The following is a 19735-nucleotide window of genomic DNA, read 5'->3' on the forward strand; positions in this document are numbered from 1 at the left end:
GATAGATGAGTGAAGAGAAACGTTCCTAAATAAATAAAGAAGCTTGTATAGTTAAAATATAACGCGTAAAGTTTATAACGCTTTACGACATGGATACAGCTTACTAATACACAACGTATTTCTTTGCAAGACTGGCTGGAGTGCTGGACGCTGGTTCTCTAGGTAGCTCTCGAGGTAACCTTTGGATACTGATTGGCTAACACACGGCTGTGAATACAAGAGCGAGCGTTTGTTTCAGTACCAAGGTAAGTTTTGGGTAAACTAACAAAATGCATATTAGTTTTAAGTAACAATTGCTTCTAACATTGAATAAAACTTGAATTGAATTAAACTACAAAATAATGCTTGTTCTTTTTTCAAAACTGTAATCGGTATTGAAAAGTGTCTATCGGTACTGTTATTTTTGTAAAGCCCTAGGCTAGTAGACATTAGAGTTACCCCCCACCATAAGCTAAGGACTGCTTTGGAAACTCTTGTTTGACATTTAATACTTTTCCGTCTCTGACGATTGTCGTTCCATTAGTAAGCAATTTTAGCTGCTGTGCGTTTTTTCACAATTGTCTTTCGAATTAATTTTCATGCCAAAAATGTTGAATAACTCGGTAGCAACAGCGCCTTTTTATCAAGAGGTAAGTGACTGCAGTTAAGACTAGGTCTAGCACTATTTTTTTTTTGCACGATATAGAAGCGCAAGAGTTTTGTTCGCCCCAATGGCACAATCCCAGCTGCAGAGGTGGTCGACGTCTGTCCCGCAGACTCGTCCATGTCGGCCAGCCTGGAGGAGAAGAATGAGCATTTGCGCAAGATTTTCGTTGGTGGTTTATCTGTGATAACTACAACGATAACAATGCGTCAGTTCTTCAGTCAATTTGGCGAAGTGGCCGATGCTGTGGTCATGCGCGATCCGATTTCGAATCGCTCACGCGGCTTTGGATTTGTTACCTATGTGGAGCCTGGCGCTGTGGAGAATGTGCAGCGTGCACGTCCGCATGTCATTGATGGCAAGTAAGTTGGCCCAGGTTTTTTAATTTACTGTGCTCTTTGCTAATCACTTATTAATTGCAGAACTGTGGACACTAAGCGCGCATTTCCGCGTCATGAGTTCAATCGCGCCATTGGGCATCTGAGCAATGTGAAGACTACCAAGATATTTCTAGGCGGCCTTAAGGACTGTCATGATGAGAGCGCACTGCGAGAGTATTTCTCCAAGTTTGGCAATGTTAGCAGCGTTAAGGTGCTGCTGGATAAGGAAACTGGACGCAAGCGCGGCTTTGGCTTTCTGGAGTTTGAGGAAGCTTCGGGCGCTGCGCGTGCTTTGGGTATATAAACTATAAATTTCCAAAGAATATTATTAAGTTTTATATTTTTGCAGCTCAAAGCAAGCACTTGATTAATTTTCTAACCGTGGAGGTTAAGAAATCCACTCAGATCATCGATGCTAGCAAGCGTGTGCGTTTGCCTGTTGGTGGCGCTGCCTTTGCGGGCTATGCTCCGCCACAGTTGACTACTATGGATACGCTGGTGTACAATCCCAGCTATAATCCGTATCAGGCGCAAACGTCGCTGCCGCCATCGGCTTTCTTCAACGGCTGGGCTTCGTATGTGGCGCCAACAGCTGCTCAGCCAGTTAGCACGCCTTATGTGCAGCCGCCGTATGCAGCACATGCTAATGGCTGGCCCTATGTAAAGCCGCCTTATATACTGCCGGATTGGGCACGAAATGCTGCTGCAGGCAGCAACAACTTGTGGCCACCCAAGTCGGGCAGAAAGCTTAATCAGAGTCCAGTGCTGAGCACTGAGCGTCCCAAGAACGACTACAAGTCGGTGCAGGCTGAGGAGCAGGCTGCTGCTGTAGCTAGCGATGGCATTAATCTGGAGTCGGATGCGCTGGCTATTGAAAAGAAATGGCTGGCCAAGGACTACAAGATCTTTAAGCCATCTGGCAAATACAATTTCAATCCTACACAGAACAATCACAACAAAGAAAATGCACTCACACCTGCCTATGGTAAGTTTACTAAGCTTAACTTTTAAATTAACTAATTTTAAACGTTTTTATTGCAGGCATTTAATACACAACACACTGTGCTACTAACTAATTAATACTTACACACATTGTCTTTGGCAACGAAAGCTGTTCCAATTCATAAATAAAATAAAAGCACTTAAAATGTTAAACTCCTTGCTTCGCTTTATTTTTTAAACATAATATTATAATTAATTCTTTTACGTACGTATAACAATACGTTTGTTAGCTTAGTTAGTTTTTTGTTTTTTTTTTTTTTGTAGGTATGTGTAATGTCTTATGCCCGAATAAGCTATAAAACGCACCAGTGAATTGTAAGTATGTGTTTCTTAATTAAACTGTATTGATTTTTGATACACAAACTAATTTGTTTGCCTCATTGTGCGCCTCAATTTCGTTTAAATGCTATTTTGTTTGTTTACTAATTCAAAGCAAAACGTTTTTAATTATTTATTTTAAACTTTTTTTTTTGTTTTGTACCCTGAACGTGTGTATTGCTTGCTTGTGGAAGTATTTGAAAAGTTTTGGTAATAGAGTTTACTTATTATATTTTGTTTTAATAATTATAGTACTATATAGTTCAGCTATCAGTCGACAGCGTTGCAACCAAGATTTCTGTTTATATTAACGAAGACGTTGTCAGGGTACACACATATATCTTATTAAACTCCAAACATTCGTGTTTTTTTTTAATGATTGATGCGCCCACATAAACTTTTAAAGTTACCATCATATATAACTCTGTTTTTGTATACATAAAAATAAAATGTTTTATTTTGGATTCTTTCTCATAAACGTTTATAGTTTTGCTTACTTAGAAATGAGCATAAACATTACTGCTTTTGTGTATTGTTAAATATATATTTAATTTATTTCATATAATTATTTTCAATATCTTGGAAGCATAACTAACACTGTTCTTGAGCCGAGATTGAACACTAACATTTTTGTTTTTTGGTTAAAAATGTACTAAAATTTACTTATAGAGACTCTAATAAACAGTGTTAAGTACAGCTTGCTTAGGTTAAAAAGATATATACGCGCTATAAATAATAATTGAGAAACAAAAACGATTTTGTTTGAGCGCCTCTCGGAGCGCTGGACAATTAAACAAATGATATGTTCGAAGCAAAACTAAATGGTTAATTCACTAAAAAACAAGTTTAAACAAAAGGAAAACACTTGGCATTTACAATTTAATATATGCTGGAAAACTATTTTCAGTTACAAGTCTAAAAGTTAAGCTTACATTTTATGAGTTGTCACATACACATGTTTTCATTCTTTTTTGTTATATATTGGTGTTTGGTGAAAGATTATTTGTTTATTAATTGAATTTTATAAAAAACGTACTAAATGTATTAACACCAAATCATGCTAATTACTCGCCTTGGTGTGGCCTTTTTATTTATAGACTAGTTAGGCAAATGCACAAAACTCTGCGAATGGCAAATGGAAACTGGAGAAGCGTAACTTGTGGATAGAAAAGATTTCGACTGCTTTGGAGTTCTTAATATCTGATGCAAACTTCATTCGTATTTTTTTTAGATTTTTTTAAGTCTTTGTTTTGCTTTTTTTATTGATTTTTTCTTGCTTTCTATAATTTACTTTAAACTTGTTTTTCTTTTTAGTGTTTAGCTAAGTTTGTTTTTATACTTTGACTTGCATGATTTCGTTTTAGTTTAATATTATTTATTTAGTGCTTAAGTAGATTTGTATGTAAATAAATTAAAACAAACAAAAACATAAGAATTTCATTTTTATAGCATTTTTTTCTTGTTAACTTATAGTTAAAATTTTGAAAATTATTAATTTAAACGACAGTTGAAATTAAAGTTTACATTTACACTAACATCTGTTACACTGTGTGAGTGTGTTTGCGTTGCGTGTATGTGTGTGTGTGTGTGCATGTGTATTACGATGGATGGTGGGCTGCATGTTTGAGACTTATAATAGACATGGGCGTGTGTATATGTGGGTGTGTGTGTTATAGACAACTTGCTGCAACTTAACTCAATTCGAATTACAAGGAAAATGTACAAAGAATTTTGTTAAAATTTTTTTTGGCACGAGCTGGCTATATAGAAAAAAAGGACTGCACATAAGCGAGCCTAACTTAAGGGTTATCCAAAAAAAATATTTTGTTGCAGCAGGCTGTCGTCCAATTAATGTTGCCAACGTTTCAATATTAAAAATAATTAAAACGTTGCTGCGCTGCTGTTTAAGTGTACATTTCATTTCTTCGGCGTCTTTGCTTGCATGTGTGTGTGTGTGTGTGTATGAATTATGAGTGTGTATGTGTGTATGAGCTTTTGATAATTGCAATATGGAAGAAATTGATGACGTTGGGTTTGCTCTTGTTGTTATTGTTATTGCTGCTCTGTTTGGTTGTCGACGGCTTTAACGACGTCCATAGCTGACGCCACCGCCGCCGCCAGCACCACCACCACCGCTCTGTCCATTGCCGGCACCGCGCAGCGGTCCGTTAGACTGATTGCCACCGCCGCCGCTGCGATTGTCGTTGCGTTGGCCAAAGCTGCTGCCACCATTGCCGCCCATGCGTGGTCCATTGTTGTTGCCACCGCCAGCGCGCATATTATTGCGTCCCATGTTGTTCATATTATTGCCACCAATGGGCTGACGTGGTGGCATGTCGTTGCGCATGCGTGGCTTCTTCTCCTCCACATTCAGTTTCTGCGCATCGGGCGCATTCTCAGGGAAGTACAGTGGCTGCAACAATATAATTGTTATAACATCACTTTATATATAACTCTCAATACTTACGCAATTCTGCAGACACTTTTGCACGCCCTCGGCATCATCGTAGGTTATAAATCCGTAGTTCAGTGGACTGCGCATGCCTGGCATCACTTTGCTGGGTATCTTGGAGAGAATGCGCAGCTCCACAACATTGCCGAAGCGCGAGAAGATCTGACGCAGCTCATCCTCGGAGGCATGATGTGGTATATTGCCCAGGAACAGCTGCTGATTATCGTTGAACTGTTGTGCATTGCTAGGACGACGTTGCTCAAAGTCTGCGTAGAGTCAAGCGGTTGAAAAATATTTGTTATATATATAAACTATAAACTACTAACCCTTGTTTCTAATGGAATTGTTGCGCTGCGGCAGTGGACCACCGTTATCCAGGCGCGAGTTATTAGAGTTGCCATTGTTGTTATTATTATTGTTGTTGTAAGAGCTGGAAGCTGTGGATGAGTAGCTAACCGTATTGCCGCCGCCGCCAGTTGAATTTGAATTGTTGTTGTAGTTGTTTACATTATGCGGCGTTTGCTGCTGCTGCTGCTGTTGTTGTTGCTGCTGCTGCTGCTGCTGTTGTTGCAACTGTTGCTGCTGCTGCAGCGCTGCATTGACGAAGACACTGGGCGACGATGAGGATGACTTAAATAGATTAGCATAAGTCTTAGGCTCATTGTGTTGCTGCTTGGCGGCCTCGTACTTCTCCTGCTGCTGCTGCTCATGAATCGTCTTGAAGTCATCCACAGGAGTCGGAGCCTTTTGCCTGTTGTTGTGGCCAATTGCTGGCTCGTTGTTCAACGGCTCCTCGGGCTCCAAGGGCTGCTGCTGCGGCAGACTCTGCGGCTGCTGCTGATGTTGCAGCAGCTGCGGTGGTGGCGCACCATGCGACGAGTGCTGGAAGTTAGCAGTTGCCTGCACAGGCACTGGCTGCACAATGCCAACGTTGGAGGGCATAACAGCTGCGGGTCCACTTGACTGCTGCTGCACCAGAGGCGACACATTGGCCTGCACCAAGGCCTGCGGTGGTGGCACCTGCTGTTGTGGCAGCTCATCGTGCGAGACAACACCATTTTGAAGTGGCGGCGGGTTGGCGAACTGCGCGGGCAAAGGCAACGCTGCAGCCTGTGGAGCTGCTGGCAGCACCGCGACGGGACGTCCAGTGGCAGCGCCCGCTGGCACAGTATAGAAAATGGGCTGTGGCGCCGGCGCAGCACCCGCAGCCACAGAGACAACCGGCTGAGGCACCACTACCTGCTGCTGCTGCGGCGGCTGTGTAGCGCCAGCGGCATCGCCAACCACCTGGACGGCCTGATCAACCACTTGCACCTGCACATCGTGCTCATCATCGTTCTCGGAGCGCGACTCGCCATCCTGCTCGTCCTCAATATACAGATCCTGATAGCGAAAGATATCGTTGTGCACATAGTACTTCTTGGGCGACTGAGCAGCCAGCACAAAGGTTTGGGTGAAGCGGCGCATGGGCTGGCCATCGTTGGAGAGCTCACCGGTTACCTGCACCACGACGCCATTGCCGAGCGTAGCCTGCGCATCTACCTGACTAATCTTCGCATGGCAATCGTTGAACTTCAGCTGCTGTATGCGATTGTGTATCTCACGCTGACCCACAACCAGTGTCGATTCACCGTGAATAAACGAGGAGTTGTTGTTGTAGAAGCGATGCAAGTGACTAGGCGCCTTATTCAGCAGCGTATAATACTGACGCACAAACTCACGTCCCACCGACTGCGGCGAAGGCTGTTGCGATTGAGTCGCATCCATGACCATTGCTAGAGTTGCGAGCGTTTAACAATGCTTTGGTCCAACCCAAACAGTGATAAGAATGTGAGATTGAGAATTTGCTGTTGCTGCCGAGATGAGTTATTTTTATGAATTGGGATGGTCTGTAAAACAAAAATATATTTGTTATTACAGAATATATTAATTTTTTAAACACTTGTTTTTATTTGTTTAAGTTTGGCAGTTGTAAGTTTAACAGCAACGCTTGCTATGTGCATTTTAAATCAGTTAACACATACATATGCATGCGTGTGTGTGTGTGTATATGGACAGTAACAATTCAGACCGGTATATAGCAGTTAAATACATTACAGTTTGTCGCAGAGTTGACAAAAAATATTCCTACAATGCATATATGCATGTGTGTGTGTGCAATGCAGTAGAAGTTTGACCCACTTTCATTCGGGACACACACACACAAACAGGAAAACAAAAAAAAAACTTCATACATATGTATGTACATAAAGGGGAAACTCAATGTACATATGTATGCAGCTGTAGTCCACCCCTTGCTACAATTCAGCGGCAAGCGAGGGGAACTGGGACGAATGCTTTGTTTTCGCACGTGCCTGAACTTCTCTTATATACCCACATATCTATTTACTCTAAGAACAAATTTGCCATTTGCAGAGTAAATGACCTCATCTCAATAGAATACATGAGAGCGAGCAAAATAAACGCAGCAGCTGCAAAAGGCAAAGGCCAATATACTTATGTATATGTACTCTGTCTGAACTCCAGCTTCATGTAAAGTTGTTTATTTGTGTTTTTTTAAGGTTATGTTTTTTATAAGCTTCAAGGTTGTGTGACCAAAGGAGAGAAAGAGAGCATGTGTGTGGGTTGAGAGCTCAGCTCAGGTAGCTTTATTGTTTCATTGAACTCTGCTGGCGGCTCTAGCGTTTAAACTTTTGCTGATTTCACAACAAAGAAAGCCGCTAACTCTGCTAGCCAACTGATAATGGTTAATGCATAATTGAAATGACTAACAACAATACAAACATGCATTTTACCAAACAATATCAAATACAAATTGCGCGCAATATTTATGCGTGTGTGTGTGTGTGGTTAGACCGCATGTGTATGTGACAGAACAAAGCAACGCTAAAAGAAGAGCATTATTTAAACAAACTTACAAAAACAAATGCGAGCGTAATTTTTTTTTAGGTTATGAATCTAGCAAACACACAAACGTTTGACGAAAAGGCCGCTAAAGCGACAAAATATACACATGTACCGGCGTAAAAAACAGAGCAACATCTTTCATTTGCCACCCCAACTTTTTTTCTTCTTTCTTTTCGTTTTCATTTTCTATTTTCGGCTTTTTTTTTTTCTTCATACTTTCAAAGCGGTCCAGCATGTGGCCGGCTATTGGTACTCACCTTTGCAATTGGCTGTTCTGTCAGCCTGGGCACAATAATATTGCTTATGTGTTTTATTTATCAGCTCCTCAATGTTGAGTTTGTATTCACAATATTTTGCACTTGTGTTGGCTGCTCAGTACTCGTCGTCGTCGTCGCACCACCACCTTTTGTGATTGCTGGCTCTTGGATGTTTGTAAGTTTCAGACCAAAAATGTATGAGATTCTGAAATACATACGCAAGTATTGTAAAAAATCAGTTAAGGTTACAATTCAATACTAATATTCACGGACATCACGCACGCACACTCACACACACACACACACAAAGGGGCGCACAGACTTACACTCACATGCAAAGCTAGTTGGTTTGGAGCCGCTTTTGCTTTTTCTTCCCAGTCTGCTTTGTTGCAAATTTTTTTCTTCGGAAACTACAGTTTTGGCAATTCTTTTCTCACATTAGTTATTTGTTATTTATGATGATCACGATTACAGTTGTTAACTTATTGAGTTTGAATGCGTTGGTTTTGTTTAATTTATGTAGAAAAGAATCGCAAACGCAATGAAATTGAACAAGTGTTGAATCGTGAAAGGGAACCAACGTTTATTCGTTCCTCTTTATGCCTGTTTTATTCTCGGTAGTTTTGTGTTTGTGTTAGTGCGCTTGTATGATGGCGGCAGTAGTGTGACCGTTTGTATGGGCTTGCATTATTTATCGACAAATACTATCTGGTATATTGTTGCTTGTCTGGCAACTCAGTGAGCAGGGCTGAACAATTTCTTTCTTTTATTTACATCGCTTATAAACAAAGTATCTTAATAAATGTCTCATTAAACATTTACAGCAGGCTTCAAGTAAATTCTATAAAATAAACTCAGTTCATATATCAATTCAAAAAGAAAATATTACAAAATTGGCATGTTATTCGCATCTCCAGTATTGCCACTAAGATAGCAATAAAAGATACGGATAAATACTAATGCAAGAGGCTTTCAAAATGGATTGAAAACAATATTCCTATCTTCTTTTAAATAGCCAGATTTCCCGCCAACTGCGAAAATACAAGTTTTTCACAAGTGGTCACACTAGTTTCAGTAAACAGGGTGGCATCGCTTTTACTAAATACACACGCTGTTTTTGGATTCGTCATTTTCCGGTCGGTCAGCGTACGCGCGAGTTTTGCGAGTGTGTTAACGAAAAAAATTGCTAAAATCGCAAAAATAGTGCTATTTAATTAGGCTTTAATTAAAAAAGAAACACACACAACCATACAAAATGGCTGACAAGCAGATCGACAGTGAAATGAACGGCGAGGACTTCACCAAGGACGTTACAACCAACGATGTGGTGGAGAGCAGTGAAAATGGTGATGCGGCGGCCGCAGCCGGCGCTGCAAATGGCAGCTCTGAAAATTCAGGCTCTGCTTCGGGTGCTAGTAACCAGCGTGATGACGACAGGTATTTTAAGTTAAAATCTTGTTTTGTGGTTCTAAAAACGACCCAGACGATTAATATATCATGTGCCTAAATATTATTGCCATTCATACATATATATTTTGATTACCACCTACTCTGTTGTTACGTAAAAGCAAAGCTAACGTCGTTGCTGAGTGTAAAGAAAAAAAAATGGTGTTCAGAGCGGTTGCGGGCCGGGAGCGGGAGTCAGTAAGCGCTGCTGACGCCTGACCCCTTCAGTATTTGCGCGCGTGTCTGTGTGCAACTGTACTTCGCTCAATGGCGCGAGAAACTAAATGGCATAATTATAATAATAGAAGCTGTTGGAAAATTTTTCGGTTGTCTTGTCTACATTTTCAGAATTTGAGCTAATGTGTAATACATTTATTTATTCTCTATTCAGCTTTTCGTTATATTGTTATACATGCACACGCCATATAAGCGCTCTCATTGTAGAATGTATGCACATACATATATACACACATGTATGCTTGTATATACAAATGTATGTGTGTATGCATATTAATGAGTGTGTGTTTGTGTGTTATTTGCAATTGAAGCAAAATCACAAAAAAATTCCAGTCGCAACAAAGGCAGTCCCAATCCCAAGCACATTTCCCTACATCTGTGAGGTTATGTTTACCCACACACACACACACAGACATGCACACTCACATCAGCGCAATTGTGTTGATTAACTTTTATATGCAAAGAATTCGACTGAGTTCCACTCTCAAACCCCACGTTGGCTTCGCAGCAGCAGTTGCTGTTGCTGCTGCTGCTTGCTTCCCTTTCACCTGTAAAGGTTTTTTGTTTGTATTTGTATGAATTATAGTTCTTGTTTTTTTTATTTGTGCATTTTTTCTTTTGACAGTCATTCGTTGATATTTTGCGTTAGTTCGCTGCTTTCGCCTCTCCAGTTCTTTACCAAAATGGCGGCTTTTCTGCTTCTCTCACTCTCTGAGTACTCTTGCTTGAATGGCTGCGTGTGCGTATGTGTGTGTGTGTGTGTGAGAGCGCGAGAGTAATTCTTTTTATTCGTTGCTAAATATTTATTCAGTTTCTGCTTGCTTTGCCGGCTTCTTCGCTGGTACTCTCAACTTGCCGAGTTTTTGCAATCGTCATGCCGGCACAGTGTTGCCGAGGTAGCAAAAATGTTTTTTATTATTTTTTAGGCGTCGCATATAGTATTCTTCAATTGTTTTACTCAAGAAAGCGTCACCACGCCGCATGCCGTTAGATTTGATAAATTTATAGCGAAAATCATAAAATGTATCTTTATTGTTAGCTTAGTATAAGTATCTTTTTAATATACGATGCAGCAGCTCGGCAGCGCGAATGCTTTAACAAGTCGTTTGGCTTTAGACAATTGTTCTCATACGTATGTATGTATTATTTAATTGACACATTTAATATTTAAGTTAATTTTAAGTGGTAGTCAAGCAAATTTAAACCAGAGACGATCACAATTTCTATGGAAACGCAGCCTTGTGTGGATGGATATGTTTGTTCTAAATATAAAACCAAACAAAAAATATAAATAGAATCAAAACAGTTTCAATTGCTTATCCTGTTGAGTGTTGAGCGAACTAATCTTGTTCCTCTCCGGCAGGTCTTGAGAGAAGTTATAAGCCAAGAAAAAAGCTATTCTCAAGCAGCCGAGGTCCAAAGGATATTTTCTCCAAAGGAAGCAGCCTGTGCAATGGAATCTGGCCAGCGATGTTGATGATGGTATTTATCTAACCAAAATAAACAAATAAAACTTTGTACACACAAAATTATCAACAAATATCTCGAGCTTAATTGGATTCTTAATATATCTCACAAACAATATATATATATATATATCTATATATGAAAAGTATGGTTTACAAAAAATTAAAGAGAAAGAGAAGACTCGCATTTTTTGTTTGTTTTTGCCTACTTCAAAAAGCGCAGCTGATGATTATGATTGTAACGTAATGAATTCGATAACAGATAATAATAACCACATTATGAACCCTCCAAAAACAGATTTGCAAAAGAAAATGAGTCCAATAAATCTAAAAAATTGCCGCCTAGCTTTTCCAAACGCTAAATTCCGCCGCCGTGACGAGATTGTTCCAAAATTGAAATATATATACCCGCAGTGTTATTTTAAACTTAACAAGTAACGTACGAAAGCAAAAAAAATAAAAAAAAAATATTTTAAGTGTGTCACATTTTTTTAAACTATTAATAAAGAACATATTACAAATTTCAAATCAGCATAAAATAAACCATCTTTAAATTTTTTCTCATATCTAGAAATAAATTTAAATTTTAAATGTAAACAAAAACGGAATTAATGTTGTATTCAAATTTCAAATTCACTCTTTGCATACATGTAATGGATTTACGTATTTTTCGCTCGTTTGTAACTCAACTTTTCACGCCATATTCTTTCGCTCAGTTTATTTTCGATGCACATTTTCGAAACTCGAATCTTGTTTGAAAGCTCTCTCAGTAAAGTACTTTACAATAAATATACTATATATATACAAGTAGAGTTCAATAATTATTTTGAATTTGAATTTGGTGAGTTTTTTTTTCGTTCATTGTATTCCTGCTCCGTGTTTAATCTATTTGCAGCAAAAAAAAAAAAAAAGAAAATCAAATGTAAAGTTAAATTTAAAGTAACTTTTTTGTCGAAGCGCCAAAACGTGTGGGCATAAAGCAAAACCAAAATGTCTGCAATATAAAGAATAAAACTAAAAGAATATAATTCCTTGCCCCGTCCCAATTTAAATATATTACGCTCTATATACCCGACAATAAACGAAACTCTAGTTTACTCTGTAGCGCAATTCAGTATTCATTGAACTAAATATAAACTATTTATGCCAATTAACTAATACACATCATCATTTTCGCAGAAAACTATTTGTTGGCGGTCTCAGTTGGGAAACTACCGAGAGTAAGTAAAGAGCAACGAAATATTTAAATTAAATTTATGCTAATCTAATGAATTTTTGCAGAGGAGCTGCGTGATCATTTCGGCAAATTCGGCGAGATCGAGAGCATTAATGTGAAAACAGATCCACAAACTGGACGCTCTCGAGGCTTTGCCTTCATTGTGTTCACCAACACGGAGGCAATCGATCAAGTGAGCGCCGCTGAAGAGCACATTATTAACAGCAAGAAGGTTGATCCTAAGAAAGCTAAGGCGCGTCATGGCAAAATCTTTGTGGGCGGTCTGACGACAGAGATCAGCGATGAGGAAATCAAAACCTACTTCAGTCAATTTGGCAATGTAAGTTGAACTGCTTGCTCCCAATCTTTTATAGCTGATTAATCCCTCTGTTCTGTTTTGTAGATTGTTGAGGTGGAGATGCCATTCGACAAGCAAAAGTCACACCGCAAGGGATTCTGCTTCATTACATTCGATTCAGAGCAGGTGGTTACGGACTTGCTGAAGACACCCAAACAGAAAATCTCTGGCAAGGAGGTCGATGTGAAGCGCGCAACGCCAAAGCCTGAGAATCAAATGATGGCCATGCGAGGTGGTCCTCGTGGTGGCATGCGTGGTGGTCGCGGTGGATACGGCCGTGGTGGTTAGTAATCAATTTCATAAACTATTGGAAAAACAAATTGTAATTGGAATTTTTTATGCGTATGCAGGTTACTCCCAGCAATGGGACGGCCAGGGCTCATATTCGGGCTATGGCGGTTATGGCAATTATGGCTCCGGCGGCTTCACCGATTACTATACCGGCGGTTACTATAATGGATATGACTATGGTTATGGTAAATACAACAAACAACATAATAATGCTCATAACAATTATTATAATAACACAACGTCAAGTAATTATCATCAAAACAAGAACAATAGCAACAATTATCAGCAGTTTTAAACTAGCTCTAAATGCAATCAAACAAAACAAAACAAAAAACAAACAATACAACCAACAATCAAACAAACAAAAACCACAACAACAAAAGCAACAAATTATTTTTTAATCAATATAATACTAAATTAAAAAATGGTATTTTAATGGCACATTGAAATGCCTTCCTTTATACATATTGTTGTTTGCCCGTTAGAGAGAGAGAGAGAGAGAAAAAAATATATGAGAAATATAACATCAAAAACGGAGAGAAAAACAAAAACAAAAAACCACGTCGCTAAAAACAAGAAAACTTCTTTAATTGATAAAAACTAAAATTTTAATGCCTACAAAATAAATTTTATATTCATTTTAATATTGCAATTGCACATATATATTTGTATATATTAATATATATATATTGTATGTTAACATTAATTGTTTTCCTTTTATAACAAAAAAATGCGCAATTCAATTATTTTTATAACATTTAATTTTAAAGTCTTCAAAATGCATATTTGATTTTTTATATATATATTTTAAAGCGTAACTTTTAAAATCGAGAATCCATTTGAAAGTCGTAACAATTTATAATGATTTATTAGTCGTTTAGCATTTAAATAATATATATATACAAATATATATATATCTATAAAACTGACGAAGCGTGTGTATTCATAATTGTGTTGTTTAAGAATTGAAAGTAAATAAGAATAAAAACAAATCAACTATAGCGATGACGTTCGAAGCTATTGTTAAAATAATAAACAAAAAATATGTATACCGGACTAGACCTACAAATGTAACAACAACAACAACAACAACAACAACAAGTGCGGTGTTGACATGCGGCCGCCAGAGGTCGCTTTCAACCGACTTTCCAAAGATGACAAATACCTCAAACGCAAAGGCAGCAAAAGCAGCAACAACCGTTTAAAACAAGAAAAAAAGAAAGAAAACTAAAACACATAAACCACGATCATGTGCCAATTACGTGAAAATTGTGTGAATCGCCAGCGTTTTGGCCATTTGCATACTTGCAACTTGTGCCTTTTATTGTTAACTTTTATCTGTTATTGTTTGAACAAACTGAAAACACCCACATACCCACACCCCACACATACACACATACCACACACACACACTCTCATAAGAAACGCATCCAAACATGACCATCGTAAACCTTAAAATAGTTATTTAAATAGTTTTCCTTTTGTTTTGTTAAACGAAACGCTAAATAAACAAACGAAACGTAACCAACAAAAACAAAAAAGAAACATAAACATAACAAACAAGCAAAATGCAACGAGTAATCAAAGCTTTTGATGCAACTTCTATTTAAATGATAGATACACCTATATATAGTATATAAATATATTTTTAGATACATATATAGTAGCTATATATATATATATTATGATATTATTTCGGCAACGGAATATGATCAACGTTTTTGCATTGCATATGTTTTTGTATGCACGTCAATACATACTATATATACATACACATATATTTATATATATAACGGTTAAAACACGAAACGAAATGTTATATTTGTATTTACATAACATTTACAAATGGGGGTACTATTTTTGATAGTATTACTTTAAGGCGCGCAATCCCTTGTAAAAACCACAACAACAACAAGAACAACTGTTGCCAGGGCCTAAAGAGCCAGAATGTGATCGTTTCATTCTAAATTCCAACGCGCTCTCCAGACCCAACTCTACATATGGCCATTCTTTTATTTGCTTAATTTGCCTTTCTGATTCAGTTTCTGGGGCGCCGTAGCGTGTGAAATGAAAAGAAACGTACAATGTAATTTCGTATTTCTTCAGATTCAGATTTGTAAATAAGCCAACGCAGGCAAACGCATAAATATTTATAGAGAGAGAGAGACGTACACTTGAATTTCAATCGATGAAACGAAAGCGCAACGCGGCATTTTTTGAATGAATATTAGAACAAAGGAACGTAACAACAACAACAGCAAGAACAACAAACAACAACAACAACTATTGAAACTTTATAAACGAAAAACATAAAGTAATTATAAATAAAAACACACTTCGTCAATTTTAGTAATTTTAATCAAATAAATATAAATATATATGATTTTTTCTTATTGTTTAAATTTTTAAAAATACATTTTAAGCTCAATTCACACACACACACAACCAACTCACACATACAAGCATCCGCATAAAGTGCATACATATGTTGTAAATCTATTTGTTTAAATATATCCAAATTACGTTTAATTTTTTAACAAATTTTTTTCAACACATGCCTGCAAAACAAAATATATATATTTATACATATACTCCAAAAACAAACAATGAAAACAAACAACAAAACATACATGTGCATAAATTTGAGTAAATTTTCTTTTTAAAACTTGCATGTTTCATAAAGTTTTTAGCCAGATATTGAATAACAAACGAAAAAAAATACACAAAACGTAAAAAAAAATGATTATAATACAAGATCTATCTACAAATTTTATATTTATATATATTTAACATACCAATGCTGATTCATAATATTGTGCAAATTGTGAAATCAATTTTTGTATACATAGCAATAATTTTTGTGCCCACTTTATATTAAAACAACAGCCTACACAACAAAAGAATTATAATTTCTATTTCTAATTTGTCAAAACACAAAGAATGTTTCTTCACCAACAACAAAACTAACAATATAAACAATTGGGAGCCATTGCTGCTGCAATTTATCAATTGCTACAGCAATGGGCCTCAATAGCAACAACAGACAGCAGTTTACATAAAGTGTGTACTATTTATTTTATAAATAACATGTTAATTTCTTTATTATGTTTTTATATCGAGCATATATTTGTTAATTATATATTTACATATACTACTTATATAGATACACTTTTCTATTGTAATACCGAATTTTCCGATGTTTCGCCTCACAAAAATGATTTATGATAAATGATAAATGAAACCAAAACTCAAACTCAAACTCAAGCAAATACGAAGCCAACCGTGCAACTTGTCTTGTCCGCAATTCTTCTCGTTATGGTCCGGTCCGGTTGTTGTCGTCCTGTCTGCACGCCAAGTCAAGAACTACTCTCCACACAGTGACACACAACACAAACCTTAACCACCTACAACCAAAAGCAACCACCAACCTACTACGACTACTACTGCTACTACTGCTACTACGATCTATTCGCTTAACTATAATGCTATTTCTTTTTTTTAAATTCCTTTTTATTAAATTTAAAATATACACATTACAAGTAATTTAGCGTAATAAATGTTTTTTCCTTAGTTAAAATGCATTAAATTAAAATACTACAAAACGAAAAAAAAAAAAATAATTATTATAATAATACACTTAAAGTAATTTTAAAGCAAGAAGTTTTCAATTTTGAAGTAACTTTTAATACCAACTATATATCTATATATAATATAAACAGTTTTCTTGTTTTTAACAACAACAACAATCTACAAACGACAATTATAAAGTATAAAATAATACCAATATTAACTACTCCATATATAAAGTAAATATTTGCTGACTATTTGCATTTGTTTTTGTTTTTCGCAAGACGTTTTTTTATACACTAAAATTTTGCGACAAGTCCCACACGAACTTCCACGCCCCCCCCAAGACCCCAAAAAAACCCCCCAAACTCCTTCAAATTTTTGAAAACGAAGTAAATTTGATAAATTTTTGCTGAGGTGAGACATTCAAAAAATAAAACACACACAAGAGCAGCACATTTTAAACAAAAAACCAAAAAAAGAAAATTAATTTACTTTTGGCCAACTACTAATATAAACAAAATTTTTTTTGCAAAACTCAAATGAATGAAATTTAATGAAATGAAATGCTGAAATTGTTGTGTGGAAAATGAGGTAATAATTGTAAAATTAAAATGCAAAGTGGTGCAAGCAGAGAAATGAGAAATGAATTAAGAATTGAATTGCAGTACAATTGTGAAACATGTTTTTAAGTCGAGAGAGAGAGTGAACAACAACAACAAACTAACATAACAATTATATACCCAGAGGCATTAGCGAATTAATAAGATTTATCACAACATTGTTAGAGCAACAACAACAACAACACCAACATCAACAACAACAACATCAAGTGCAACATCAACAGCAAGAACAACAACTGCGATGATGTGTGAGAGCCGCTACGTCTGTGTTTGCTTACAACTTGAATATTAATTGAAACAAGAGCGCTAGAGACAAAGAGAGAGACATACAGAGAGAGAAATATAAATTTTATACTGTAATCCGCAGCAGCAGCAACTTCAACTACAACAACAACAACACAACATCAACTCAACAATAACTTTAACAAAATCATATTGTACTTTTCTACAGTAGCAAACCAAAACAAACAAAACAATCTTATAATCAAAAACCGCAAATCAAGAAATGAGCAAATAAAAGAAACGAAAAAAAAAAAACAAAAACCAAAAGCAATCTTTTACAATTTTGTCTGTGTGTGTGTGTGTTTCATTTTTAGCTCAAATGGTGTGTATATTTTGAATTGTCTCCCCTCGGCAATCTCGTCGCAGCTTCGTTCCCAAACACCCACCCAAATATCTCCCCCATCTCCCCCCCCTACAATGCATAAATTTTGACCAAAACCAAGCAAAAGTAAATGTTTAACGTAAACTATTTGTAGTACTCTCAACTTGTATTAATTTTTGTGTTTAAACTTTAAAATCAAATGTTATAATAAAGACTACGGCTATGGCGGCGGCTATGATGGCGGCTTTGGCGGCAATGGCTACGGCGGCGGTCCGCGCGGCGGTCCCAAAGGTATTACAAAGTGACCGCATTTAAAAAAAATTCCATGCATTTTTCGTTTTTTTTAATTGCTACTCTTAGTGTATTGCTTACTTAACAATTATCTATCCCAGCTGGCATTGCGAAACAAAATTGAGTTAATAGAGTTTGTTTATCCTTAGATTTGGTCAAAATTTTCTAAGCCATCGCGTCGTTTGCACAACAATTTAGCAGCCAAACTGTCGTGCATGTTTGCTCTCCGATATATGCAACATTCTTTAATTGTTGCATATATAAACAGTGAATTGCATGCAGCTAATATTTTAATGTTTTTATTAATACAGGTGGTGGCTTCAATGGCGGCAAGCAGCGCGGCGGTGCAGGCGGCCGACAGCCGCGACATCAGCCATACTAATAGAAAGGCGTGGCAGTTGATTTGTGGCAACCGACATTTACTTATAAAAACGCAAACTATTTGAATTTTTCTTAGTTTAGTTTGTTATGGTGAGTATGCCAACAAATTGATTAAATAAACAAAAGCTAATTTTTATATATTGCAGCATATACTTCAATACCAACACACACACACATACTTGCATTCATTTTTTAAGGCAGTGTTCAGCTCAGGACGGAAATTCTCAACTCTGGCGCAGCAATTTAAACAGCAGCATACACATTTGTTGTGTAGCATCATTCCAGATTAATAACAATGGCAACTAACTAAGCAAAGAGCGCATCATTTAATACAAACACAACACACACACACACATTTATAAATAGAAATTAGGCTTAGAGAAATTGTAATTTTCAGCAAGTGGCTAATTTTTCATAGCCACACGCTTGTTATAAGCCACAAATCCCCACCAAAATGTACACACAACACGCGCGCACACATGCAAACATACAAAACACACACATACACACACACGCCACACCTATAACTTGGCTTAGCTATGTGTGTGGCGTTAGAAATTTGTTTAACTAATGTAGTCTCATACATTATGCGCGTTAATTGTTTAACTTGTAAGCAGGGTCAGAGGTCAGCGTCAGGCAGTGTGGCATACAAACAAACAAACACTTATATACATACAGCTAGTAATAGAAGCGCTGAATGCAAAAGCAAACAACACACACACACACACACACATATACATTTATAGCTCCTAAGTATTTGTTTAAACTTAATTAATTAATAACTGTACTATGTAATGCATATGTAAAACTATTCATATAACAATAACAACGCCGGGCAGCGCCGGGCGTGCCGTGCCGTGCCGGACGACTGTCATGTCATGTCACCTTCTTCTCAAGCAAACGAAAACGGAAGCGGAAGTGTAAGCGGCGGGCGCTTTGCGTAACTCGCAACGCAACGTCCAAACCCGCTTGAAACTATAGAAAACAAACAAATCCACCAAATGCAAACAAAACATAAAAAACAAACAAATTTTTTCCAACTTATTTGTGTATGTATTAACGCTCATATATAATTACAAAATATATACAACCTATACATACTTATAAATTAATAAAAACAGAGAACTTGATATGTATTTTAATAAAAAAAAGCATGAGAGAGAGATCAGCAATAAGAACAAACAAAAAAAAAGAGAGCGCGCGCAGCTGCGTGCAGTAAACTAATGAAGGCAATTTCAACTAACAGATATATATATATATAGTTTTAAAAAAGACTTGCAGGAATATTTGTTAAAA

At 36.9% G+C, this 19735-nt stretch overlaps 3 protein-coding genes across 5 annotated transcripts; 2 read left to right on the forward strand and 1 right to left on the reverse strand.

Moving 5' to 3' along the window:
- Positions 1 to 463: 463 nt before the first annotated feature.
- Positions 464 to 2183, forward strand: LOC108603986 (ribonucleoprotein RB97D). Its single transcript, XM_017993215.1, has 5 exons — positions 464 to 629; positions 686 to 1005; positions 1066 to 1319; positions 1373 to 2008; positions 2065 to 2183. The coding sequence occupies exons 1-5, from the start codon at positions 579 to 581 to the stop codon at positions 2070 to 2072; spliced, it is 1269 nt and encodes a 422-aa protein (XP_017848704.1). The 5' UTR covers positions 464 to 578; the 3' UTR covers positions 2073 to 2183.
- Positions 2184 to 3796: 1613 nt separating this feature from the next.
- On the reverse strand, positions 3797 to 8569 carry LOC108604294 (ras GTPase-activating protein-binding protein 1). Its single transcript, XM_017993708.2, has 5 exons — positions 8292 to 8569; positions 7960 to 8164; positions 5122 to 6684; positions 4811 to 5061; positions 3797 to 4756 (listed from the first exon to the last, which is right to left on the reverse strand). Exons 3-5 carry the CDS (start codon positions 6566 to 6568, stop codon positions 4427 to 4429), a joined length of 2028 nt encoding a protein of 675 aa, XP_017849197.1. The 5' UTR covers positions 6569 to 6684; positions 7960 to 8164; positions 8292 to 8569; the 3' UTR covers positions 3797 to 4426.
- Positions 8570 to 9077: 508 nt separating this feature from the next.
- Positions 9078 to 19110, forward strand: LOC108603079 (RNA-binding protein squid). 3 transcript variants are annotated; one of them, XM_017991567.2, is made up of 8 exons: positions 9215 to 9396; positions 12288 to 12328; positions 12390 to 12664; positions 12728 to 12965; positions 13033 to 13158; positions 17981 to 18058; positions 18370 to 18529; positions 18586 to 19110. In XM_017991567.2, exons 1-7 carry the CDS (start codon positions 9215 to 9217, stop codon positions 18438 to 18440), a joined length of 1011 nt encoding a protein of 336 aa, XP_017847056.1. In that variant the 3' UTR covers positions 18441 to 18529; positions 18586 to 19110. The 3 variants fall into 3 exon arrangements, with proteins under 3 accessions (XP_017847058.1, XP_017847056.1, XP_017847057.1); XM_017991568.2 differs by lacking the exon at positions 17981 to 18058; XM_017991569.2 differs by lacking the exons at positions 17981 to 18058; positions 18370 to 18529; positions 18586 to 19110 and adding an exon at positions 16137 to 16507 and having other exon boundaries at positions 9078 to 9396.
- The last annotated feature ends 625 nt before the right edge of the window (positions 19111 to 19735 follow it).

Source organism: Drosophila busckii, chromosome 3R (assembly GCF_011750605.1).
Source record: "Drosophila busckii strain San Diego stock center, stock number 13000-0081.31 chromosome 3R, ASM1175060v1, whole genome shotgun sequence".
In the NCBI taxonomy this organism is placed as follows: domain Eukaryota; kingdom Metazoa; phylum Arthropoda; class Insecta; order Diptera; family Drosophilidae; genus Drosophila; species Drosophila busckii.

What these genes read in the sequence shown, in the direction of transcription:
- LOC108603986 (XM_017993215.1), top strand. Translation starts at nt 579, where the DNA reads ATGCCAAAAATGTTGAATAACTCGGTAGCAACAGCGCCTTTTTATCAA. An exon ending in CAGCGCCTTTTTATCAAGAG is followed by an intron (nt 630 to 685) that starts GTAAGTGACTGC and finishes TGCACGATATAG; the next exon opens with AAGCGCAAGAGTTTTGTTCG. An exon ending in GGGCGCTGCGCGTGCTTTGG is followed by an intron (nt 1,320 to 1,372) that starts GTATATAAACTA and finishes ATATTTTTGCAG; the next exon opens with CTCAAAGCAAGCACTTGATT.
- LOC108604294 (XM_017993708.2), bottom strand. Translation starts at nt 6,568, where the DNA reads ATGGTCATGGATGCGACTCAATCGCAACAGCCTTCGCCGCAGTCGGTG. An exon ending in CAATTCCATTAGAAACAAGG is followed by an intron (nt 5,062 to 5,121) that starts GTTAGTAGTTTA and finishes GACTCTACGCAG; the next exon opens with ACTTTGAGCAACGTCGTCCT. An exon ending in AAAAGTGTCTGCAGAATTGC is followed by an intron (nt 4,757 to 4,810) that starts GTAAGTATTGAG and finishes ATATTGTTGCAG; the next exon opens with CCACTGTACTTCCCTGAGAA.
- LOC108603079 (XM_017991567.2), top strand. Translation starts at nt 9,215, where the DNA reads ATGGCTGACAAGCAGATCGACAGTGAAATGAACGGCGAGGACTTCACC. An exon ending in ACTTCAGTCAATTTGGCAAT is followed by an intron (nt 12,665 to 12,727) that starts GTAAGTTGAACT and finishes TCTGTTTTGTAG; the next exon opens with ATTGTTGAGGTGGAGATGCC. An exon ending in TGGATATGACTATGGTTATG is followed by an intron (nt 13,159 to 17,980) that starts GTAAATACAACA and finishes GTTATAATAAAG; the next exon opens with ACTACGGCTATGGCGGCGGC.